General features: G+C 38.3%; 1 protein-coding gene across 1 annotated transcript in view; it reads left to right on the forward strand.

Annotated features, from left to right (window-relative positions):
* The first annotated feature begins 1,355 nt into the window (after positions 1-1,355).
* EPHX4 (epoxide hydrolase 4) overlaps positions 1,356-26,848 on the forward strand; it is a 39,671-nt gene continuing 14,178 nt past the window's right edge. The window contains exons 1-5 of the mRNA XM_028513403.2: positions 1,356-2,287; positions 4,552-4,637; positions 16,946-17,103; positions 19,297-19,425; positions 24,109-24,212. Of these exons, the coding sequence (XP_028369204.2) occupies positions 1,910-2,287; positions 4,552-4,637; positions 16,946-17,103; positions 19,297-19,425; positions 24,109-24,212 (855 nt within the window). The 5' untranslated portion in view covers positions 1,356-1,909. The remainder of the gene's footprint in view (positions 2,288-4,551; positions 4,638-16,945; positions 17,104-19,296; positions 19,426-24,108; positions 24,213-26,848) is intronic.

Raw genomic sequence — 26,848 nt, forward strand, 5'->3', positions numbered from 1 at the left:
ACAACTAACTATAAACCTAGTTTTGCCCACACCTTCATCTCCCAATTCTGAAAAATTAGGGAATTCAGACTTCTGCTTGGAAATCTCGAAAGCTGAAGAAAGCATTTCTCCCATCATTACAACAAATTTAAAAGCAAGACAATCTTTAAAGTCACTTCTCTTAAAATAATCTGAGGGCTGAGATTGCAAGGTAACCAAATAACCTGAAATCTAAGAAAAGACAAACACATTCAAGTAGAAACAGGACATAAGTACTGGCTTGCCTGAGGCAGATACCACCAAATGCTATGTAATCTGGTAACAACAACAAAAATCATCTAAGAGTTGTATCAAATTGCTAGAGGCTGCGTATGGGCTAGCTTGAGAAGATAGATCCCTTGGGAGCACAAGAGAAATCTGAAACCACACGCAGCCTCTTCTCCACAGACCTCACTAGTGCTTTACAAGGCGGATCTGGGGTGCAGGATGAGGGTTCTGAGAAGGTCATCCCCCTGACGCAGGCGTGGAGAACAGCAGCAGGTGTAAGAAAAGAAAACTGTCCTTCCTCCCCTCTCCTTCTCCCCTATCTTCCCAACAAATACAAACCTCAAGGGGCAGGAACAGCAAAGCTTACCACCTTTAGGGCATTGATGAAGACCTACAGCAGCTGGGGGAAGGAAATAGAAATACTAAGCCTTCTAGTCCTGGGAGAGGGGCAAGAAATACATCATAGGTGCAGAATACCAGGGACACCTTGCCACTGGGGGCAGGGAAGGATTATTAAGAAGCCTCCACTATGATATCCACGGACATACTGCCTGACTATGAGGCTGCCTTAGGACAGCAGAGAATGCCCCTCTGCTGTCTGCACTTCCTACCACCAGTAACAAGTAAAAGCAGTCAAAGAAGAATATATTTGAGTGGCACACAAGTACCTAAAGATGTTCAACATTAATCATTAGGGAAATGGAAATTTAAATTTCAATGATACCACTACATACTTCTTAGAATGGCTAAAATTAAAAGGATTTCTTTGACAATCCCCAGTGCTTGCAAGAATATAACATAACCATAACTCTTACACATTGCCCATGTAAACTCAAGATTGTGCATCCAATTTGGAAACCAGTTTGTCAGTTTCTCGTAAGCTGAATGCATACTTGCCACCTGACCCAGCAATCTCATTTCTAAGTATTTACTAAAGTGAAATGAAAACTTAGAGTCACACACACACACACACACACACACATACACACACGAACACCTTTATACGAATGTTTATAGTGGCTCTATTCATAACCACCAAAATTGGAAGAAACTCAACTGTCCCTTAAGTAGGGAACAGATAAACAGTATGATACAGCCATTCAATGAAACATTAATGAGCAATACACATAACAGCACAGTTGAATCTGAGCATAATGTTAAGTGTAAGTAGCCAAAACAAAAGGTTACATACTATATGATTCCATTTATACAATATTCTTGTAAAGCAAAAACAGGAGCAGAGAACAGACCAGGGCTTTCCACCCTTGACTATATATAATGGATGTGAACTAGATGAGGAATATCAACACCTTCAGAAGTGTTAGGGGTAAAATTATAATGTCTGTTGCATAGTATGAAAACCAGTTACTCCCCCCGCCTCTCCACGCCCCATAATTTTATGGTCCTAATGAAATTCCAAGTTGAATGGACAATGAGAGGATTTGAACACCGGTCAAAACAAGACTGGCGCTTCCCTCCGCGGTAACTGGAGCGATTTGAGAGTCTCGCCTTCACTTCCTCACATGGGATTTCACCTTGCAGAGGAAGACTGGGTTTTCGCCCTTGTCTAGTCCCGGGCGGACCTCGCAGCCCGGGCGCAGCAGCTCCGGAGCGCGGTGAGTGCAAGAGCCCGAGGCTGACTCTGTCCCCCTGCCGGGCGCTGATGCCGGGCGGCCCACGGGGAGGTGTGCGCGGAGCCCGCGACCTCGGACAGACTCGAAGGCGGGCTGGCCTGACGCGCCACCGGGCTCACCGCCTAACTCCAGTGCCTCAGAGGCGCTGTGGGCTCCGCCGCCGCCTCCACTGCCCGATGGCGAGGCTCCGGGATTGCCTGCCCCGCCTGATGGTCACGATTCGGTCGCTGCTCTTCTGGTCCCTGATCTACTGCTACTGCGGGCTCTGCACCTCCATCTACCTGCTTAAACTTTTGTGGAGCATCGGCAAGGGACCTGCGCAGACCTTCCGGAGGGTCTCCCGGGAACACCCTCCCCCATGCTTGAACGACCCTTCCTTGGGTACCCACTGCTACGTAAGGATCAAGGTGAAGGTCGGCGCAACCGCTGCGTGTTTGGGAGGGAACGTGATGGCAGTGAGAGCAAAGGGCGCGGGGCTGCTCCTTCCATGACACGTGCCAGGCATCCCCTAGTGTGTCAGGCTTGCAGGGCGCGCGGCGGGGACGACTGAGATGCCAGGGGGAGGCGAGAGGGGCGCGGTGTGGCTGGAGAGGTGTCGGACTGTTTGTGTGTTAATGTTCCCCGTTTCGTTTTGGGGGGGATGGTAGAAGAAGGAATAGGTGGGGGAGGAGAGAGAGGGAGGGAGGGGGAGGGAGGGAGTGGGAGAGGAGGTGGAGGGGGTGGGGGAAGGGAGAGAGGGAGAGAGAGAGAGAAGGTTATGTGGAGTTTCTGTAATCAGGGTCCTATTATATTAGTGTCCCACCCTCCACCACAATCCAGAATAATTTGTTGCCATTTCTAATGTAAGGGAAAGCTATTTCCCGTCACCTTTTTGCCCTTCAGAACTCAGATCGGCTGTAGGGAATTGTTCCTGGTGAGCCCTACTGTCTCAGAAGTCTGTCCTTGCTCAAATATTAGAGATTGAGAGAGTGAAGAGAGTAAGTCGTCACAAACCAGAGTTTTAGGTCAGCAGAATGGAGCATTCACAGATGACCTAAGCAGCATGAAGCAGTAAATAAATGGTGTGTATTTGTGGAGAAGGAAGCCGACTTTTGAAGTTAGAGACCAAAGGAATGGAATAAAAAGTAAATGTCAGGCATGCAAGCACTCTTTAATTGTCCATGCTTGTGTCCCAAGCCTCCTCACAGCCCACAGATATTCTGTTTCCTGAGGCTCCAGGTGGTGCCCTTTGTGGTGCACCCTACGGTCTGACTCACAGGCCTTTCGAAAGGAGGGAGGGTACATTTATGTCGCCAAGTGGGGGATTCCTATTAGGAGCTAGATTGTCCAGCAGCTAAAGTTCAGAAGACCAAGGGATATGCCTTTCTTACCTTTATTCAGTTTAGGATTGATATGAGAATTAAATGAGTTAATATTTGTGAAACAACAACAACAAAAAAGACCAGTGTCTGGCACATAGTAGGTACAAAAAAAGCAATTTGTTCACTAAATCCAATTAAGTGCCCACAGTATTTTATCTTCCAAGACAAAATACCAATAAGTTATTGAACTAGGAAGACATTCTGTAGTTGAGGGCAAAGTGAAATTTATTATCTTCATCCAATGTGAGGAGAAAAAAATATTTTTAAAAAATCATCTGAAATTCCCCATAATGCCTTTCTCATCAGTCAGCTAAACAGTTTCCCAGGAGACAGAACCAAGGAATGGAAAGAATATTGTCTTGGGAAGTGGGACTTGATGGGGGTTCTACTCACAGACCTACTCCCAACCAACCTCATGATCTGTGTTAACATATTTGGCCTCAGTTTCTAAATCTGCAAAAATTATGGCGTTGGACTAGATGACCTTTAAGATTTTTTCACACCTAAATACCCAATTGCTTGGGTAACGTAAGATAAAACCCAGTGTCCATGCTCACCTTTTGGTTCTTGGTTTCTTTCCTCATTTTTTCCCCTGGGTTTTTGTTTCTCTTTCTTGCTTTTTTTCACCAGTTTCCTCTCTTCAGTTTGCTTTGTATCCACTGTATTCCTGACTCATCCCCATGCTTTTTATTTCCCTTGGGCAGTCTTGTCTCCTACATGTAGATGAAGTCTTGAACACTCAGAGCATTCTGCTGTTACAAATACATTGATGTGACGTGAAGAGCAGGCAGCGAAGGGAACTGTACGTGCAACCGTCAACTTAAAATAATGTGGGAAGGAGGGAACTAAAAATATGGAAAGGAGGTGTGAATTATATAACTGATGGCACAGCTCTTGACAGGCAAGCTGAGAAAATACATGGCTAGGAGGTAAACATGGCAGGAATATTAATTCAAATCAGAATTATTTAGACGGCCTGTAGAATTTGAATGAGACAAAATGTGACGCAGCAGTAAGAGAAAAGTCACAGATTGTGACATTGTTTCAGAAGCTCATGATATAGAAATTGCCCTTGTGCGTAGAAGAAAGGCAGGTACTATAAAGGGAATGTTGACAAAAGTACACCTGTCAGTTTACCCTCCTGACAAATCATGAAGGTTTTTCTTCTCAAAAAATTAATATTTATTTTATTGCTCATTATTAAAAATAATACAAGTGTGTTTTTAATGAAATAAAAATACTAAATGTACTGCTTTGACAATCAACACAGATCAGCACTAAAATTGTATGCCCTCTATTTGCTACGGCAGGATTCGGGGTTAAGATTTCATTATGTTGCTGCTGGAGAAAGAGGCAAACCACTTATGCTGCTACTTCATGGATTTCCAGAATTCTGGTAAACTCACCAATTAACTTTTTCATTTGTATTTAAGACTTTGCTTATCAGAGTGTTATACATACTGAGACTTTAGTAATAAGTGCATTGAGGAAGCTAGTACACTAGGCATTAAAGAAAAGAATGGAGGATGGCAAAAACCCATCTACTTCAGTTTTTCAGAGTACAAATTCTTGAGAAGATACTCTCTGGAGAAGATACTCTCCGGAGAAAATACTTACTACGTAAAAATTTTTCTCCACTCTGGATTTACCTGCCTAAATAAATATAAGTCTTTTTCATGTCAAACTTTTATTTTATTCATCTGGAAACAACTTAATTGGGTGGTAAACAGCCCATGCAAACCAACATGTATATATAGGCTTCTTTAGTGGAGTATTTGACATAATTGGCTCACAATAAAAGGTAAGTCTGAAGCATTAGTCAAATCTGCATAAAGTAACACAGGCAGTGAATTTTGGCTCAGTCACTTAGTTGCTTGCAGAGTCATGAGGATAAAGAAAGTCAAAATATATGAAAGACCTTTCACATGGTCCCAGTGAATACTCACTAAGTGTCCAGTTTTTTCTTCATTTCCATTCATTCAGTGTGGAGATCCGTGTGCCAGTACTAACATCCTCAATGCATTTATTAATAAAGTACCTTTTATTCATAAAATATTAGAGTGTATCAAGGTAGTACCTTTTCCAGAGCTAGGTACACTTTAAATCAGGACTTTGGATAGCACAAAACCTTTAAAACTCTGCCCTGCCTGGTGTGGCTCAGTAGATCCAGCGCTAGCCTGCAAACCAAATAGTTGCTGGTTCAATTCCCAGTCAGGGCACATGCCTGGGGTGTGGGCCAGGTCCCTGGTGGAGGGCATGTGAGAGGCAACCACACACTGATGTTTCTCTCCCTCTCTTTCTCCCTCCCTTCCCCTATCTCTAAAAATAAATAAATAAAATATATTTTTAAAAACCTTCAAAACTCTAAAGGAGGTGTATATGTAATTGTGGGATTCTAAGTGGTAAAAGCAATAGTAAGGGAGAAATTTGGGGACAGGGCATTGTCTGAGACCTTTAAAAATTAATTTTCTAATTCTGTCAGAAGATGATGATGGTGGTGATGATAGTTAACATATACTGAATATTTACTATGTATCAGGGGCTCTTTTTTTAAGAAATATACTTTATTGATTATGCTATTACAGTTGTCCCATTTTCCCCCCTTTATTCCCCTTCGCCCTGCACACACCCTCCCACCCACATTCCCCCCACCCCTTAGTTCATGTCCATGAGTCATACATATAAGTTCTTTGGCTTCTACATTTCCTATACTATTCTTAACCTCCCCCTGTCTATTTTCTACCTACCATTTATGCTACTTATTCTCTGTACCTTTTCCCCCTTCTCCCCCTCCCACTGCCCCCACTGATAAACCTCCATGTGATCTCCATTTCTGTGATTCTGTTCCTGTTCTAGTTGTTTGCTTAGTTTTTGTTTTTGTTTTAGGTTCAGTTGTTAATAGCTGTGAGTTTCTTGCCATTTTAGTGTTCATATTTTTTATCTTCTTTTTCTTAGATAAGTCCCTTTAACAATTCTTATAATAAGGGCTGGGTGATGATGAACTCCTTTAACTTGACCTTATCTGAGAAGCACTTTATCTGTCCTTCCATTCTAAATGATAGCTTTGCTGGAGAGAGTAATCTTGGATGTAGGTCCTTCCCTTTCATGACTTGGAATATTTCTTTCCAGCCCCTTCTTGTCTGTAAGGTTTCTTTTGAGAAATCAGCTGATAGTCTAATGGGAACCCCTTTGTAGGTAACTGTCTCCTTTTCTCTTGCTGCTTTTAAGATTCTTACCTTATCTTTAGTCTTGAGTCATTATGATGTGCCTTGGTGTGTTCCTTCTTGGGTCCAACTTCTTTGGGACGCTTTGAGCTTCCTGGACTTCCTGGAAGTCTATTTCCTTTGCCAGATTGGAAAAGTTCTCCTTCATTATTTGCTCAAATAAGTTTTTGATTTCTTGCTCTTCCTCTACCCCTTCTGGTACCTTATGATTTGGATGTTGGAACGTTTAAAGATGTCCTGGAGGTTCCTAAGTCTCTCTGGATTTTTTTAAATTCTTGTTTCTTTATTCTGTTCTGGTTGTATGTTGCCTTCTTCCTTTTGCTCCAAACCATTGATTTGAGTCCTGGTTTCCTCCCTGTTGCTGTTGGTTCCCTGTAGATGTTTCTTTATTTCACATAATGCAACCTTCATTGCTGCCTCGGTCTTTTTTTTTATGCTTTTAAAGTACCCAGCGAATTCCTGGAGCATCCCAATAACCAGTGTTTTGAACTGTGCATATGATAGTTTGGCTATCTCTTTGTTGCTTGGTTGTATTTTTTCTGGAGCTTTAATCTGTTCTTTCATTTAGGCCTTTTTTTTATTTTATTATTTTTTTTTGGTCTCAGTGCTCCTGTTATGTAGCAGGGGAGGAACCTTAGGTGTTCACCAGTGTGGGGCAACCCATGCCACTGCATTGTGATGCTGTATGTGGGGCAGGGATCCGAGAAGGAACAATGGTGCTTGCTCCACTCTCTGTTGGTTTTCAGTCACTTCCCAGGCTACTCACAAGCAAATTGGGCCCTTCTGGTGCTGATTCATGGGTGGGTGGGTTTGTGTATGTTCCAGGACCCTGTGGGTCTCTCCAAGGAACTCTTCTGTGAGGCTGGGAGTTTCTTCTACTGGCGCCTCAACTCCCACAGGTGTTTTCAGTCAGAGGCTTTGCAGTTTTATTTCTCCGCTCTGAAACTCTGGGTCATGCGGTCTTTCTCACTCCCTAGTTGCTCCTCCCAATTTATCTGCATGGGAATGTGGAACTGTCAGGGGCTCTTCTACATGTTTTACATGTATCATATCATTTAAGCCTCATAGCTACCCTCCCAAATTGCCAGTGCCAGAAAGTAAGGCACACCTTGTTCTTAAACTTTATAGCTAACCTCTGCTGTTGGTTCTCAGTATATAGAAACAGTGGTACATGGATTTTTACCCTTCAAATTTCACACCTTATGGAAACATCCAAAAGGGTACTAAAAGCCAACAATATAATGATATCTTACTATAATATTTTATATCATCATTCTGAATACAGTTCATGATCTGAATTGGGGGTTGATATGTAACTTTTTAGAAAGAAAAGATTTAAAGATTATTCTATTTTTCTACCTCATACCAACTCCAATACTTGTCTGTGGTCTTTTTCCTCCTGGAACTTCACTTCTTTACATGTGAAACAATCTATGCAAAGATAAAACAAACCTAAAACCACTTGGTAATTGTGTTCAGAAGTTCCAGAAAATAGCAACAATATCCATTCAATGCAGGAACAGTGGATGCTGTTCATATTTTAAGATATTATACTTTTGCACTTTTTTTACAGTGTTATCCCATTATTTACTCTTTATGAGAGCACTTTTACAAAATGAAAATGCCTCTTGATTCTTGTACTTGTCCTAAAACTTTCATTGGATCAAACAGCTTAGGAAGGGCCCAGCACTGGTTCTTGGATATCAATCAGTCCCATTTGCTCCAGCAAATTCAAGTCTTGGATGTGTCCAAAAGGGATCTGGTCATTATGAGGCATGGTTTAATTTTGAAAAACTCCTAGAGGTGCTTTCACTCTGAAGAGCATAGATTAGGAAGTAGTAGCAGATCACAGGAATGAGTCCATTCTAGTCACCAAAACCACCACTTGTTACTCCAGCAGAGCCTTGCTATGAGTCAAAACAACATAACAAATTCCTGATAAGTCAGTTACTCAAATACACTATATTGAATTCACCAAACTTTGCTGACCATTAATTTGAAAACTACCTAACTGTTCAGGGAGATTCCAAAAACAACTACATGGAGATTGCTGGTAATGAAAACCCTCTGACTATGTCATACCCAAACTAAGACCTTTATGTCAAGGCTTACTCTGTCTTTCCTTCCAAACAAATTGCCACTATTATCCATTATGGACTCTAGTCAATTTCATTCAGAGTGCCAATCAGGAAAATGTCAACTCAAAGTGGAGTTTACAACAAATCTAATTTTAAAAATTTTTATTGAATCTATCCGGTGACATTGGTTAGTAAAATTATATAGATTTCTAGTATACAATTCTATAATGTATTATCTGTATATTGTATTGTGTGTGCAATGCCCAAAGTCAAGTCTCCTTCCATTACCAATTATACCCCCTTTATCGTCTTCTACCTCCTCCCAACTCCTTTCCTTCTGGTGATCAGTGTACCATTGTCTGTGTCTGTGAGTTGTTCTGTTTGTTTTGTTTTTGCTAGTCCCTTCACTTCTTTCACCCAGCCCCTGGATGCCTCAGACCTCTGACATCTATCCATGTGTTCTCTGTATCTGTGAGTGTGTTTCTATTTTGTTTGTTAGCTTATGTTGTTCATTAGATTCCACATATAAGTGAAATTATATGATATTTGTCTTTCTCTGACTGGCTTATTTTACTTAGTATAATACTCTCTAGGTCCATACATGCTGTTGCAAAATTTTGCTGTTGCAAAATTTCCTTCTTTTTAAAAGGTGAGTAGTGTTCCATTGAGTAAATGTGCCTTAGCTTTTTTAGCCACTTATCTACTGTTGGACACTTGGGCTGCTTCCAAATCTTGGCTATTGTATATAATGCTGCAATGAACATAAGGGTACATATATTCTTTCAAATCAGTGTTTCCTATTTCTTTGGATATATCCTGAGAAGTGGATAGGAAGAATTAACACCATTAAAATGTCTGTACTACCCAAAGCAATCTATAGATTCAGTGCCATGCCTATCAAGATTCTAATGACATATTTTACAGAACTAGACAAATATTCCAAAAATTTATGTGGAGCCACAAAAGACCCGAAATGACCACAGCAATGTTGAGAGAGAAGAACAAAGTTGAAGGAATCATGCTACCTATACTATACTACAAGGAATCATGCTACCTAAACTATACTACAAGGCCATAGTAATCAAAAGAGCATGATACTGGTGTAATAACACATATAGATTAATGGAACAGAACAGAGAGCCCAGAAAAAAAAAACCCATGCCTTTATGATCAAATTAATATTTGACAAAGGAGGCAAAAACATACAATAGAGTAAAGATAGTCTATTCAGTAAATAGTGCTGGGAAAAATGGACAGATACATACAAAAATAAAATAAAGTTAGACCAACTTCTTACACCATACACAAGAATAAACTCAAAATTCATTAAAGACTTAAATGTAAAACTTGAAACCATAAAAATCCTAAAAGAAAACATAGGCATCAAAATCTTGGACATTGATCATAGGAGTATTTTTTACAATGTATCTCCTCAGACAAGGGAAACAAAAGAAAAAATTAAAAAATGGGACTACATCAACTAAAAAAATCTTTTCACAGCAAAGGAAACCATCAACAAAATGAAAAGACAACCCACAGAATGGGAGAACATATTTGCCAAGTATACATCTGATCAGGGGTTGATATCCAAAATTTACAAAGAACTTATAAACTAAGTACCAAAAAATGAACAATCCAATTATAAAATGGGCAAAGGACGTGAATAGACAGTTCTCCAAAGAGGACATACAGATGGCCAAGAGACACTTGAAAAGATGCTCAATGTCATTAATCATCAGCAAAATACAAGTTAAAATCATGATGAAATGTTACATCACACCTGTCAGAATGGCTATCATCAGTAAATCAACAAACAAGTGTGGGTGAGGATGTAGAAGAAAAGGAACCATCAGCTGTGCTGTTGGTGGGAATGCAGATTGATGCAGCTACTGTGGAAAGCAGTATGGAGTTTCCTCAAACCAATTTCAATGTACATTATACATGTAAATATTATTCCTCTATTAGTCATTTGGCCTAAATACAGAAGAAATAATAACCTTATTTGTAGATCAAGTACATCGAACTATTTGACATAATAAAAACAAAGTAATCATAAATTGGCAATGTGTGTAAAAGTGCTTTTTAAATAGAAAAGCATTATCCGAATTTGTTGTCCTGACCTAAGAACAGCCATTGAAAATTGGTGACATTCAATGTATATTATTAGATGTTATACAGGAAAAATAAAATCGTGGGTCATTGTTTTTAAAATTGAAAGGAAAGATCAAACAAGATACACATCTGTGAGAACTTTACTTAAATTAACCCAAAATGAGGCTGTTAAAAGATGACTTTTTTCACCACTCTCTCTCTACCTATATTTGCATTGCTTTTAAAAATATTCTGAGCTGATGCAGGCAATTTCTTTGAGTCATGTTCATCACCAGCTGTATGGAATGCATTCATCATTATTCAAGTGCTAAGGCAAATGAGGGCTCTTCACACAGCTGAGCACAGAGGCTGATCACCACTGAAGGGGAAAGGGATATTCTGCCTCTGAAAATGGCTAGCCTGGGAAGCCAGAAAGCCTTTTTACATTGAGTAATTACTAGGAAAGAGATTGCTAACCCTTTTTTATGGTTTCTATGTCTTTTTTTCATGTTGTTGAGTATCTTTATAATCATTACTCTAAAATCTCTATCTTATAAATTGTTTGCTTCCCTTTCATCTAGGTTTTTGTGGGGTTTTTTTTTTGGAGTATTCTCTTGTCCTTTCATTTGGGGTCATTTCTTTATCATGCCTTTTTGGCTGCTTCTTTGTATTTTACACCTTAGTTGTTAAACTAATCAATAAAATATCCTTACGCTGTAATCAGGAGCCCTGCTTAAGCTCCACAGGGTGGGGCAGAGTAATTACTGCTGGTGGAGCTATTGCTTCCCCTCAGGAATACTCTACCTGAGGAAGATGGCTTCTGCAGTACAAGGAATGACTCAGCACAGGGATCCTGGTGGCTATTCCTGGAAGGTCTCTTCCTAGAACCACCAACCCCAGAATCCCCTCAAACATCTCTAATCTACTCTGCCCTCCCTCTGCCAGAGCTCAGGGTAAGTGGCTGCAAATGAAATTCTGTGTGTTGGCCCTTTAAGAGGCTCTCTCTGTCTCCAGCCATCTCTCCCTGGCAGGCATAAACCCTGCTGCTTTTCACAGCTGGATGTTTCTGGGCTCTTTTCTAGTTGTGATGCTGTAGGCTAGGAGCCTCACTTGGGATTTAGACCCCACACTTCTCAGGAGGAACCCCTGGCCTCTGAAATATTCCTCTAGCACTTCAGTTGACGCCTGTGGGAGCCCAGCCAGCCCTCTCATGCCTCCTCCACACTCCCTACCAGTCTTGTTTGGTGATGTGGCTTCTTCTGTCTGTCCTTGGTTATAAGACCTCTCTCAAGCTAGTGTTTAGTAGGTTATTCAGGATGATTTCTCTACTATGTAGTTGTGATTACAGATTGGTCCTGGGAGGAGGCGAGTGTAGCTTCCACTTACTCTTCTGTCATCTTGGATCTCTGAGGTTGCTTTTTTAGAGTTCCCTGTTATCGCCAAAATCTACCTGAAAAAAATATGTATGAAAATAGCTTGTTTTGTTTATTTATAATATTTTATCAGTTACTGATTTTGTAATATGTCTCATTCTTGTATCAAAGGGGGTGTTTTGTTTTAATCATAAGAATGACATGCCCATCAGTCTAGCAGAGGTGTGATTTCCTTTTCAGTTTAAAGTATAAATCAAATACACTTTATTTATGAACTCCAGGAAGATTATATTTAAAAATTATTCTTTTGCAGTGTATTAAGATAACAGTTGTCCTATTTCTTAAGGTGTTGTTTGACTCCACTCATTGATAATGACAATGCTATAGTTATTTGTAAGGCAATTTAAATTATTACTATGGTAATGAAATATGTAGGTATTATATCTGCATAATATCTAATACAATTTTAAATGTAAAATATTGTGAGATTGTACACATTATATTCAATCAAACTTCTACCTTGAAATCTCTAACTAAATGAATTCTAAATGAAGACACAGATACTTAAAATATTAAAACAATGCACATTTTTATGGGGGTAGGAGCTAGGTAAAAGGGGCAGGGATTAAGAAGTACAGATTGGTAGTTATTAAACAGTCAGGGGATATAAAGTACAGCATAGGGAATATAGTCAATAATATTACAATAACTATATATAGTGCCAGGTAGGTACTGGAAATATCGCAGGGATTCTTCATAAAGTATATGATAGTCTAACCACTATACTGTTCACCTGAAATCAATATAAAATAATATTGAAATTAAACTTTAATTGAAAAATAAATGCACATTTTTACAGAAATTGACTATAAATTCCCCAACAGGAATTTGGGGACTTTTGTTGTCTTTGTTTCAAGTACTACCATGATTCAGTGCTTCCACTTGTTTGTTCTTTCACTTTTTCAACAAATCTCTGTTGCACATGTACATGATCTAGATATTCCACCAGACAACTTGGGGAGCTCACAAATGAGTAGAAGCACCAGACACTAACAAATCATTATAAAGCACATGGCCAGTATACTGAAGACTGTATGTACAGGTGGGAGAGAATAGAAAGGAGCAACCCAGCCTGCTTGTAAAGGAGGAAGCCTGGCAAGCCTCCTAGAAGGGGAGACGTGCAGTGTGAAGAGGAGTTCTGTGAGCATGAAGGTTAGGATTTGGGGGAGTAGGGATATGATGGGGAGGGATAATGTTTCAGACAAAGGAGATCATAGGAACAAAGCTATAAAAGTAAAAAACCAATACTGTGTTTCTTTACTACAAGTAGCTTAGTGCCCAGAAGCAGCAGGATTTGAATCTTGCTCTCTGCTATTTGCTAATTCTGTGACCTTTGGTACATCAATTAACCTCTCTGTGCCTCTGTTTCTTCAACTCTAAAGTGGGGATGATAATAATACCTGCTTCATAGTATTGTTTTGAAGATCAATACTACTATATGTGAAGCACTTAGCATTGTGTCAGGCACGCTGTGAGAATGATACAGATGCAACTCTTTTTATTATAGTGAATGACTGAGAGTGAAGTAATCAGGCTGAAAGATTGGGTAATAGTCAAATCTTGAAGGTTTTGTCTGCCAGAAGGAGGTTGGGTTCACATTATGAGTAATAAGGTGTTTAGAAAATATTTTAAGCAGGAAATTACATGCGAGAGTTTGTGGTTTTGCTACATCACTTTGGTTTCATAGAAGGCAGAACTGAAGGGAATGGACATAGACCAATCAATAGGTTGCTGCATTAATGGAGTCCTGAATTAAGACAATGATGCAGAGATGGACAGAAAAGTGATTAAATAAATATTTAAGAGGTTAAATCTCCAGAACTTTATTGATTGGGCATGATGGATTATATGCAGGGAAGAGTTGGGCTTCAATGACAAAGACATAAAAAAATCAATTCAAAATTTTAAGTAAGGCTAATGAGAAAATAATATCATATGCATTGACAGATGAGTATCTTTAAGGAAACAAAGTGCTTTATTTGTTTGTTACAACCCAGAGGCAAGACTAGCAATATTGCTATGGCCTACCTAAGAAAGACACTTTTTATTAACATATTCAAATCCATTTTAATTGGTAATGATTTTGCAGATTTTCATAAATCATAGATAACCTACTAATATATCAAATATTCTGGATCCATTATTAATTCCAAATCTGTGTCTGACACTCTTCCTAATAATGTCTGTTGATGAAAAGTGGTTGATCTGTTTCATTGGTTCTTTTGCTCTGTGTCATTTTGCATTGCAGTCCCCCCTCACTGTTGGCTTGTAGTCTCAGATCACTGTGTTCACTTGCCTGTTGCACTCTGAAAATCTTTTCAGACAATGATTGCTTATTTGGCTTATGTCAGATTATTTTACATGGTGTATTCATGAACAGATGTGCACACAAATTCTTAATGCATATTTTTGATGAGAACTCCAACCAGCGGTGTCCATGGTGTTATGGATGAGATGAACAAATTCACATGGACTACAGAAGTCCTGTGGAGAAAAAGGGACAGCACAGCCACTCTCTGAGAGAGAGAGTGTCCTGACCCCTGCCTGGACAGGCTTTTATTGCTTTTCTGGGAGCATTCCCTCAAGGAAGGTCTTCATTCATCATTGTCAGGCAGTAAAGATCAAACAATAGATAACATTCAAAGAACTCTGAGGGCTTATTCTGAGTCAGGGTCAGTTAGCTAAAGGGCCATAAAACTTTGGGAAACAAACTCATTTCCTGCTAGGACCTTTATCAGAAAACTGAGGACACTGTTAGCAAAGCATGTTTCACAGGATTTTATGCATTCTTTCTTAGGCCTGATTTCCCCAGGGAACTGCCCTTTTCAGCACAGGGCTGCACCACCCTCTGTCATTGTTTCAGGCTTAAGTCAGGCAGGGGGAGTAAGGCAGCCAAGAGATTAGGAGACTTCTTGCAGACAGAATGAGGACTCAGGCTATGTCAAAGCTCAGGGACAAGGGCCCATTACCCCCTTTTTCTATAGCCCCCCAAGTTCTTCCCTGAGGGGCCCCTTCACAACCATGCCAGTCTTAAGTCTTCCCTCCCTTGAGGAATCTTACCTGTCATTGGCTAACCGGTCATCCACCTGGGGCCAAGCAGGATAAAGGAAAAGAGGGCAGAGGCAGCACCCCTCCCAGGTAGACAAGCTTTGTCTCCTTAGTGGTTTATGGTCCCAAGGTCTCTTACTCAGCCTTAGCCATGGGGGATTACAGCTTCTGAAACCAGTCAGGGCAGTTCCGAACATATTTTGCATTCCATAACATAATAAATCAGTTTGAAAAAGCTATGTCTTATTTTCTGTTTGTTATCCAAAATCACTTTGCTTATTTGAAGAAGAAAATCTCATGGATCTCTGTATCTAAATTAAATCTCCCATTCCATGATCAAACACAAGGGGAAAGCCTGGCCCAGCAGAGGCCTCCAGGACTCAGCTATAGCTATATGGCCATTTTTTTCTCCAAAACTTAAGTGAAGTTTATTGCAGGTGCTTTTTTTTTTTTCTTAGATACAGAAAAATTCTCGAGTGCCTTCCTTGGTTCTCACCCTGAATGATTCCTGCTGGAAGATGGCTTCCTCTGAAGCCACCTTCTTTTGTGTCCTCTTTTACCAGCCAAGGATCAGGGTGTATGCTCCTTGGTTGCTAAAACCACATCTTGCTCCTCATTACTTTCTACCTCCTGACTGAGGTTCAAGGAAGAAAAGTGACCTTCAGAGTTGGTCTCCTTGGGACTTGGATTATTTCCCTCCTGAGACCATAGAGATGTTTTGTTTTGTTTTGTTTTGTTTTAAAGAAAGCATGACTCTGCTTCTGCTCCTTTTACAAAATTCACTTCCTATGTAGCATGAAGGCAGTTTAAGCCACTCTTTTAGAGTCACAAAGTGCCTTGAATTTTGGGGAATCTGGCATGCAGTTTGGCCTTTTCAACCTCTTTTAATTCTTTCATTGTCTGTATTTTGCCTCCTAGGTGTCTCTTGCTGACTTTGCATTATCCTCATTATAGCAGTTATAGTTGTGCCTTCTTATCTTCTATTTTATAAACCAGTAAACCAATAGTTGATGGACTACTACAGAATAGCTGCTGCACCATGTGCTCTGCATGCCCCTACGGTTTGTAAGAGTTGCTGAATATTGAATGATATATGAAGTGAGGAGCTGGGGGAAACCCGCCCAGAGAAGTCAGCTCAGAGTGGAGATGAATCGCATATGGACATTTTAATTGGTCAGCGCCAGCGCCATTTTGGTTGTTTCGTATTTTTACTATCGCGCTTGATTGTATTCATGGTGTAGGATCTTCTCCACAGGAGAATTTTGTTTTAGCAAGAAGTGGTTTGTATTAACCATTTGTTTTACTGGATTCTTTAAGTCATAACCTTTCTGTAATCTACAGATTTTTTTCATTCATAAGCAAAATGTTATTACTAAAAAAACACTGACCCTGTTTGACAGTGGAGTAAGATGAGTCAAATCTACTTTTTCAGGGGAGTAAGTTTTCATTTCATACATTTTTTTTCAGAGAATCAAATGGTTCTGCAATACAGAAGCATTTGTAGATATAGATTCCCTGATAGCTGCACAAATTATAGAAAATTGATTCATTAAGTACATAAAATATATATTGATTTTAGTGCCTGATATTTTGTAGTTTTTGTAGATACTGGCCTTTTGTTATACCTCACTGGAGCTGGTAAAAAGAAATAAAATAATTTTAATAAGGAATGTCAGTGCTCTCTTCTCAAACAGTTCTTTTCTGCTTGTGCTCAGCTCTACAGCCTTTCTCAAAACAAGGAGTTTCTTATAGTTTTCCACTTAGAATATCTGTAATATTGCTATTTGTGTTGGTTACTGTGGTATTTTTAATGTTTCCTATGTCCTGCAGGTATTCTTGGCGTCACCAGCTAAGGGAATTTAAAAGTGAATACCGAGTTGTAGCACTGGATTTGAGAGGCTATGGCGAAACAGATGCTCCCATTCATCGAGAGAATTATAAATTGGACTGTCTAATTACAGATATAAGAGATATTTTAGACTCTTTAGGTAGGTTACATTAAAGAACAATATTAATTATTTTTAAAGGACTAACATTCAAGACATTGTGAACTGATAACCTCATTTCTTGAGAGGATGCATTTCTCGAGTTATTTTCTGGATTCTGTCACCATGGTTTCGGGAATATAGACCAAAATACTAATAAATACAGGACATTTAAAATAATACATCCAGAATAATTGTTCAGTCCACCAGCCAAGAATGACTTTGAAAACTTGTTTTTAAAAATAGACCAAATGTTACTATTTATTAATTTCAGAACTAATTATTGGAAATTTGAGTCTTATACTCAGAAAATTTATCTTCAGAAAACACATCTAAATATTTATTTTAAAATGTTACAAGGTGCAATAGCATTTGCATTATCTTTCTTGTATTGATCAGTTAGTGCCACAGTAATATTAGATAACAAACTACCCCATACTCACTGGCATATAGCCATACACATTTATTCTTATTCTCATGAATCTACAGAGCAACTGTAGGCTGGACACTTCTGGGTTTTTTCCTCAGGCTGGCCCATAGTTGCAGCTAGGACTGGCTTCCCACTGTGAGCTGGGTTAGAACCCAAGCTAAAGGGGAGAAGCTACCTGAGGGAAGCTCTTTTCCTGGCAGTGGCAGAAATGGCAAGAGTGTGAGCTCAGCTGCACACACATGTTTTAGGTCTTTACTAGCAGCCCACTGGCCAGAGCAAGTCGTATGGCTGAGCCCATGATCTAGTCATATACCCATTGCAAGAGCAAAGCAAATCACATGGTCCAGGCTAACATCAAAGCAACAGCAAAGTACACTCCTTCTATGGCAGTGGGGAAAAGGGGAGAGTAAATGCTTTTTTAACAACAGTCTAATTCACTATATCCCTTCTGACTGAAACCCAGCTATACCACTGGTATGTAATGGAGCCAGTGAGAAATCCATGAAATAAAATTAAAGTCCCTTTCTATAACAATCTAATGAAAGCATACATCAGGTCAATATTCTTAGAGGAGAAAAAAAATGGATGATTCTGGTGGTGTCAGTGCAGTGTTGTCATTTAGTCTGATTACAATAAAATAGACTCAGTGACACTAATTTCCAACAGCCATTTTTCATTCATTTTTCATTTTGTGGTAATTCAGCCAGACCTGGCCTAAATTTATCATGCAATTTTCTAGGCAAATTAATATATAAACTAGATGTTTCTGTGTGTGTGTGTAGTGGTGGGATGATGGCGAAAAATACTTACTTGAAAAAATTAATTTTAAGTACTGTAGAAATAAATTACAAATCAATCTTATCTATTCATACAAAGGAAATCCTGTAGGAATCAGTACTAATCAATATTTTAACCTAACTTAAATTACCATACTGATTACATGAAATGAAACTTGTTTATAATTGGTACTGTAATTAAGACTTTCCACTAAATCACTTTGACTTTACAGTTCCAAATTAGTGATGTTTTATTCCTGGCCAGTGTGGCTCAGTTGGTTGAAGTGTCATGCCATAAACTGAAAAGGTACAGGTTCGATCCTCATTCAGGGCACATACCTAGGTTTCAGGTTCAACCCCCAGTCAGGGCACCTACAGGAAAAAAACTAGTAAATATTTTCTCTTACATTGATGTTTCTCTCTCTCTCTCTCCTTTCTGTCTTTCTCCATTCCTCTCTCTAAAAGCAGTGAAAAAAATGTCCTTGGATGAGGATAAAAAAAAATTACTGATATTTCACTGTGTTGAATTGTAACATTGAATTTGTGACATTAGGGAGAAATAGATGGTTTTTGAAATAAAGATTTACCAGTTGGACATAGATAAGACATTTATGATTTTACTGTAACTAAAAATTTTCCAGCATTCAAAAATAACTCAAATTACTCTTTCTTATGACCTAATTATGCAGTCTTAATCATGGTTTCCAAACTATTTCAGATGTGTGTGTATGTGTGAGTATATATTCATTCCTGGGACACATTTTGAATTTGCATGTCTAGAGTGGAGCCTGGGCATCTGAATTTTCTAAAAAGCTACCTAGGTGATTTGGACATACGAGTTTTAACAATACCAAATTCAGTGTCTGTACAAACTGCATAATTAGGGTAGAAGAGTGGAAAGATTAGCGTCAGAAGTGTACCTATTTTATGTGAGTCAATGATGCACCCACCTGTTTCTTTTCAATGTCAGCATTTATTTCTTGATTACAGGCTATAGCAAATGTGTTCTTATTGGCCATGACTGGGGCGGCATGATTGCTTGGCTGTTTGCCATCTGTTATCCAGAAATGGTGATGAAGCTTATTGTTATTAACTTCCCTCATCCAAATGTATTTACAGGTGAGTTTAAAGTTTCATTAAAGCATCTTTGCCAACATGACAATTCACTATTGTTCCTGACACTTTGGATTACAAACAGCAAAATTTGATTAACATGATATTTTTAAAATTAAATGACTAAAATATGATATTAACACATGAAAGTGTGCTTTAAACACTTAATATTTAAAGAGTCTAAGAAACAGTCACTTTGTATTTGCTTGCATAATTTCATTTATTTTTAGAAAACATTTTACTGCTAACTTTGGGTTAAAAGGATAAAGGAGGGAAATGCAGTGACATTACTTTGATGGCAATACATTTTGATAGCCTAGAAATAAATTTTCCTCTGGCCTGACAGCTTTGGCTATCAAAAAATGGCAGTATTTTTTAAAGAAGTAGGTTTCAAATTTTTACTCTTAGAACTCCTTTATATCTTAAAAATTATTATAGACCCATTGAGCTTTTGTTTATATGAGCTATATCTATAAATATTCACTGTATTGGAAATTTTAAATGATAATTTTTTAAATATATGTATTAATTTATCAAAAAATAATAACTCCAGTACATGTTAACACATTTTAATGAAAACTAGATACATCTTTCAAAACAAAATTTTACTGAAAATAGTGTCATTGTCTACAATATTTGCAAACCTCTTTAATTTTTGACTTAATAGAAGTCAGCTATTTTTCATATCTGCTTTTGCATTCAATCTGTTGCAACATGTTGTTTAAATGGAAGTATATGAAGAAATCTTCAAAGATTTGTAATTGGAAAAGGGAGGAGTCTTTATTTTATTTTATTTTATTTTTAGAGAGGGAAGGGAGGGAGAAAGAGAGAGAGAGAGAAACATCAATGTGCGGTTGCTGGGGGTCATGGCCTGCAACCCAGGCATGTGCCCTGACTGGGAATCAAACCTGTGACACTTTGGTTCGCAGCCTGCGCTCAATCCACTGAGCTATGCCAGCCAGGGAGAAGATAAGTTCCTTTAACATTTCATATAATAAGGGCTTGGTGATGATAAACTCCTTGAACTTGACCTTATCTGGGAAGCACTTTATCTGCCCTTCCATTCTAAATGATAGCTTTGCTGGATAGAGCAGTCTTGGATGTAGGTCCTTCCCTTTCATGACTTGGAATACTTCCTTCCAGCCCATTCTTGCCTGCAAGGTTTCTTTTGAGAAATCAGCTGACAGTCTTATGGGAACTCCTTTGTAGGTAACTCTCCTTTTCTCTTGCTGCTTTCAAGATTATCTCCTTACCTTTAATATGTGACAATTTAATTATGATGTGTCTTAGTGTGTTCCTCTTTGGGTCCATCTTGTTTGGGACTATGAACTTTCTGGACATGTATGTCTATTTCCTTTGCCAAATTGGAGACGTTTTCTTTCATTATTTTTCCAAGTAAGTTTTCAATTTCTTGTTCTTCCTCTTCTCCTTCTGGCACCCCTGTGATTCCGATGTTGGAACATTTAAAGTTGTCCCTCAGGTTCCTAAGCCTCTCCTCATTTTTTTGAAATCTTGTTCCTTCATTCTGTTCTAGTTGAATGTTTATTTCTTCCTTCTTGTCCAAATCATTGATTTGAGTCCCAGTCCTTCCCTATACTCTTGGTTCCCTGTATATTTTGCTTTATTTCACTTTGTACAGCCTTTACTTCTTCCTTTATTTTACAGCTGTACTTGATCAGTTCTTTGAGCATCCTGATTACCAGTGTTTTGAACTCTGCATCTGATAGATTGGCTATCTACTTGTTGCTTCGTTCTCTTTCTGGAGTTTTGATCTGTTCTTTCATTTGGGCCATATTTCTTTGTTTCAAAGCACCTGTTACATTGTAAGGGGAAGAGCCTTTGGTACTCACCAGGGCAGGGCCACCTACTTTTCAGCATTTTGGTGTAGTATATGGGGGAGGGGTCAGAGAGGGAACAATGCTGCTTGCTCAGCTCTCACTCAGCTTTCAGTCACTTCTCACACATCCCACAAGTGATTTTCACCCCTCCAAGTGCTGCCCTGATGCTGATTTCCCATGTGGGTGGGCTTGTGTATGATCTAAGACCCCAAGAACCCCTCCAAAGGACTCTCCTGTGAGACTGGCACTTTCTCCTGCCACCACAACCCCCATAGGTTTTTACAGCCAGAGGTTTTGAGGCTTTATTTCCTGGAGCTGAATCCCTGGGTTGCATAGTCTGTCCCCCATTGCTTCTCCTGTTTTATCTATATGAGAATGTGGGACCACTCAGCCCACCAGCTGCCTCCTCACCCACCTAGTCCACCATCACCACTTTGCTGCCTTGCTGCATGTCCTCTGCACCCTGACTGCCCATCTCCACCCCTCCTACCAGTCTAGATGAATGTTTCTTCTTCAACACTTTGATAGTTGGGTTTCCATATATTTGATTTTCTGGCAGTTCTGGTTGTTTTTTGTTTTTAAATTGGTTGTTATCCTTTTTTTTGGTTGTACAAGGAAATGAAGCATATCTACCTACACTTCCATCTTGGCTGGAAGTTCTATTTCCCTCGTTTTGTTCATTTTCAAGAGTCTATCTGCCAGATATCCAGGTCTGACTGGTGATAGTTTGTTATTCATCCTTTCAACTAAAAGTAGTTTTCCATTTAAAAAATGCAGGTAATTCAACTTATCAACTCAAAATAATTGCAGAAGTGCTTTTCCTCAAGACAACTATTGTCTTTGAGTGTGCAAGAGGACTGCTTTATGTGTACTTTCTATTTCATTGCAATGTAAAAGACCTGCACTCAAAGGTTGAAATAGAATAAACATAATTTTTGCTGTCTCATCAAGGATGTCATTTAGTGAAACTGGCATTTAGTTTGATGTATGTATTTGTTTAGTGTGTGTGTGTGCCAATGAAGAATGTGGTGGCTACCAGCATTGTTTCGTGTCGCTGCCTTGATTTGTGCCCAGGCAGCTAATGGTTTTATCTACCATTGCTTTTGTGCCATCCATGCAAATGTCAAACAAATGAGAAAAGCTAACAATGTCTTATTTTTTCCTATGAAATAGTTTTGACAATACAGATTCCTTAAAAAGGTCCTTGGGATCCCCAGGGGAGTACATGGACTATACTTTGAGAACCTCTTCTATAAAGGGAATTTATAAAATCTTAAAAGTAATTAAAAGCCTGTGAACAATGGGCAGGAACATTTTTATTTGGTTTTGGCATAAGTTATAATTTTGTCCTCTTTAACTAGCTTTGTCATGTTTTCTGGGGTTCAGGTACTGTTACAACCCACAGCAGCCTCTGGGGGAAAAAAATTCAAAACAACATTTTACTGTTTCTTCCTCAAAATTGAGCAATTGAAGGAGAAAGGGACTGTGAATGCCTAAATATTATAAGTGTAAGAGTTTAATTTTAGATACATATCCATCTGACCTATCTCTGTTGAGGCAATAGGATGGATGTTTAGGATTCAAATATCACACTGAGAAACATCATGTTTTTCTCAGTTCCATTAGTCAGCAGAAGTCATACTACATGCTTGCTCAATTGATCAGGACCACAGAGTAAATGCTATTTTGGACAAACTGCAGCTGGTCATTTCAGCAAAAGCATACTTGGAATATTTCTGAAACTGTTTTATTAGTAATAGGTTCAACTTGAGTCAGGTCAAAATGGGGTCTTTAAGTAATGTGCCTATATTTTATCTTTAATATGTATTTCAGCCTGCATATTTTTTAGTGCAGGCTGAAAAATCTTGCCCAATGATGACAATGCTCCACTTACTTGAGAATATACACATTTAATGTGTATGATTTCATTACTTTTCAGTTTAAAACTTGAGTGTCTCCCCAAGGCACTTTAAATCCTTATTGTTTGGCCCTATCTGACCAAGCTTCTGCTTTTCTTTCTGACTCATTTCATGCCACTTCCCCTCCTCATTCACTGCACACCAGCCACATTAGCCTCTTTCTGCTTCCTGAGTGTGCCAGACCCAGGAACTCCTGTTCCAATATGCTGTTCTTAGATCTTTGCATGGCTGATTCCTTCTTACCATTCTGGGTTCAGGCCAGAGAAGCCTATTCTGACAACATCTGCTAAATACTTGTTCCTTCATACTACCCAACCATCACTCTTAATCGGATTACCTTGTTTTGTTTCCTTTATGGTATTATTGCTATCAAAATGATCTTTTAAGTATTTATTAGTCATTTATTTTTTATAAGTTAATGAGAACATCTTTTGCCTTGTTTACTGCAAACCTCCTTAAACACAGTAGATATTCAAATATTAATTGAATGAATGAATTCTCTGGATACATGAGTGAATTTATAGGAAACACTTTGTTTTCTGTTGAAGTCAAATGGATAAGGTATTCAAATCAACCAATAAGGAAAATCTTTTGAACAAGAGAAAATGATCTCCCTATGTATCCCTAGGAAAAGTGTTAGGTCACTGATCAGACCTTAAAGGACGGCAGTGGGTTTGGGTTTCCTCTTCCTTTCTGAGTCAGAACTTCATCAAGTGGAACTTTCTGTTTATTTAAAGTGCTATAAATTTTCTAAATACCAGAAATACTCATAATAAACTATAAGAACATAGAAATTGTTCCAAAGAGAAATACACAGAAATCCTGTTTATAGATTCTTTTATGGAATTATCTCAAAGGTGAAATTGCCTTAAAAATTTCTTTTAAAGATTTATACTCCTTGAATAAGGTCTAACATGGCATTTTAATTTCAGAATACATTTTACAACACCCTGCTCAGCTGTTCAAATCCGGCTATTATTACTTCTTCCAAATACCATGGTTCCCAGAATTTATGTTCTCAATAAATGATTTCAAGGTAAGTCAAACATAGTTGATGGATGTTAACCAGTACTTATTGCAGTGATCATTTTGCAATGTATACAATACCAAATCATTATGCTAAACTCCTGAAACTAATACTAATGTTATAAGTCAGTTATATCTCAATTTAAAAAAAAAAAGGCTGGTGCCCCAAGAGAATGACAAAATTAGGAAGTTAAAAATACAGACTGAAGCACTAAAAAAAGAAAAGAACTGATCCACTTATGTTTTTGTTTTGTTTTGTTCTAAACTTATTTATTGTACATCTGTTATATGCTATGCACTGTTAGGCATTTGCTCCTATGCAAAAAAGGAACTATTTTAAATTAAAGTCCGTACTTAAGAAAGAAAAATAGACAAATACTAAAACTTAATAAATGCTTCTAAGGCTTCATCTATAGGCTTACTTATTTTTAAAATCTGTGTTTGTATATGTGAGTGCCTCGCTGTTGTTCAGTTGTTTTGAGAGCCTGTTCCCCTAGGCATACCTCTTATTAGAGAACATTCCATGGGGAGATAAGGGAACAGGAATGCCAGGGGAGAGAGTTGGACAGCAGCAGAAGCAGAAGCCCTGGGAGGTAAACAAAACCCTAACACAAAGTAGGCATGCCTGTCCAAAAACTTCCTAACAACCTTTCACCAAATAATTTTAGCACAACTTCATTATCATTGGCTAGGCCCATTATTTCATTAGGGTTTGCAAAATGGTGATTTTCAAATTGTATCATTCTTTCTGCTTTTATTAACTGGAATTCTTCTATAAAGAAGAATTTTGCTCATGTACTATTTGGTTATTCTGAAATACAGTTCACACAAGAATGTTAGGATAAATGCTTCTTCTTTTCTTCTATTAAACAACTTTCCAGAGTAATGAGTTGGTACTTTAGAAATGAGGGTTTTTTTCATATCATTGTGAGCTCATGAAGTGTTTTTTTAATATTTAATATGTATCCATCAATTACAGTCATTATTCTCTTTGGTGCCCAAATTATCTCATATTAGGACAGTGGAAACTCTTTCAGGTTGGCTCTTGTGTCCTTTTGACAAAAGCCCTTTTGTCAGTGATAGCTTGCTTCTTTAATGACCTAGGTTTATCTTTTATTTTCTTCCCTACATCTGGAACCATTCATTTAGGAAAGGAACTTTGGCTCCTTTTAATAGAAAATGGTATTTAGAGGCCATACTCTGGGTATCCAGGTGATTGTTATTTTACTAGATCTTTTCATTGTTCTAGATCTTTCTATTGGACCAAATTTTTACACACAATCATGAGTTCTTACTCATATTTCCAAAGCAAATTTATGACTGCAGTGTTATTACTTAACTTCTATGATTTTATATGAAACATTGATGTGGTTTCAAGTCAAAACTCTAAAACAATGTACATTCAGAGAGGTCCACTTACATGTTTATGTCCTCTGTCTTCTCTATTTCTTCCCTGTCTCACAAAGAAAAATTTCATTAGTTTTTGTTTCACCTTTTTCTTTTTTCTTTTTAAAATATAAGCAAATGCTCTGGTTGGTGTGGCTCAGTGGATTTGATTACCAGTCTAGGACAAACGCCTGGGCTGTGGGCCAGGTCCCCATTAGGGGGCACTCCAGAGGCAACCACACATTGGTGTTTCTCTCCCTCGCTTTCTTCCTCCTTTCCCCCTCTAAAAATAAATAAATAAAAATTTTAATATGTATTTCATATATTATCAACACATAATTAATATATCAATTGGTTATTAATTTATTAATATATACACAATGATATATTGTGTTATATTAATTCTAATATATTATTTATATATTGAATATATATATATTTATCTCCCTCTTGTTACACAAAAGGTAATATCCTATAAACACTGTTTCCCACTCTTGTTTTTTTTTCCTCTTAATATTTTCTGGAGATCACTTCATTTCAGCATATAGGTTATCTTTACCCTTTTTTGAAGTACTAAGAACATATAATACACCACTGTGTGGCTAAACCATAGTTTATTCAACTAATCTCCCATTGATGGACATTTGATTTGTTTCCAGTCTTTTTTTACTACAATGTTACAGTTAATCACCTCATACATATGTCATTTCATATTTTTTAAGTGTGTTTTGGGGTACAGGATCTGCATTTTGAACAAGAATCCCAATAATCCTGATGCAGGTGGTTTAGATCCATACTTTCAGAAATGCTTGTACAGAGCAGTGTTTTTCAAGTTGTAGGTGGGGAAGCCATTAGTGAGTCATGAAATCAATTTAGTGGCTTGCAGTTTGAATTTTTAAAAATAAAGTAGAACAGAATTGAATTGAAAATAGCAGTGCACAGTATAATGAGAGTAAGAAATACTTCTTTAAAACTTTTGTTTCAGAGATATATATTTAAAAGTATGACCTGGATCAGCATGTAAAATGTGTTTGTTACTCTGGGTGGTAATCAAAAAAAGTTCATACAACTGGGGGGAGAACTGGTTGTCCATAAACGGGTGAACCACAGTTAGCTGGAGTGTTGAGGAAGACTTCGGGGTTGGGATAGTAGTTGAGGTTGGCCTTGTAGAATGTGAATGGGCACCAAGAAGACAGGACACTTTTCAAAAAGGTGAAGTGTGCATGGGGTATTAGAAGGGAACACGAGAAGTAAAGCCAG

The sequence above is a fragment of the Phyllostomus discolor genome, chromosome 5, assembly GCF_004126475.2.
Source record: "Phyllostomus discolor isolate MPI-MPIP mPhyDis1 chromosome 5, mPhyDis1.pri.v3, whole genome shotgun sequence".
Classification (NCBI taxonomy): domain Eukaryota; kingdom Metazoa; phylum Chordata; class Mammalia; order Chiroptera; family Phyllostomidae; genus Phyllostomus; species Phyllostomus discolor.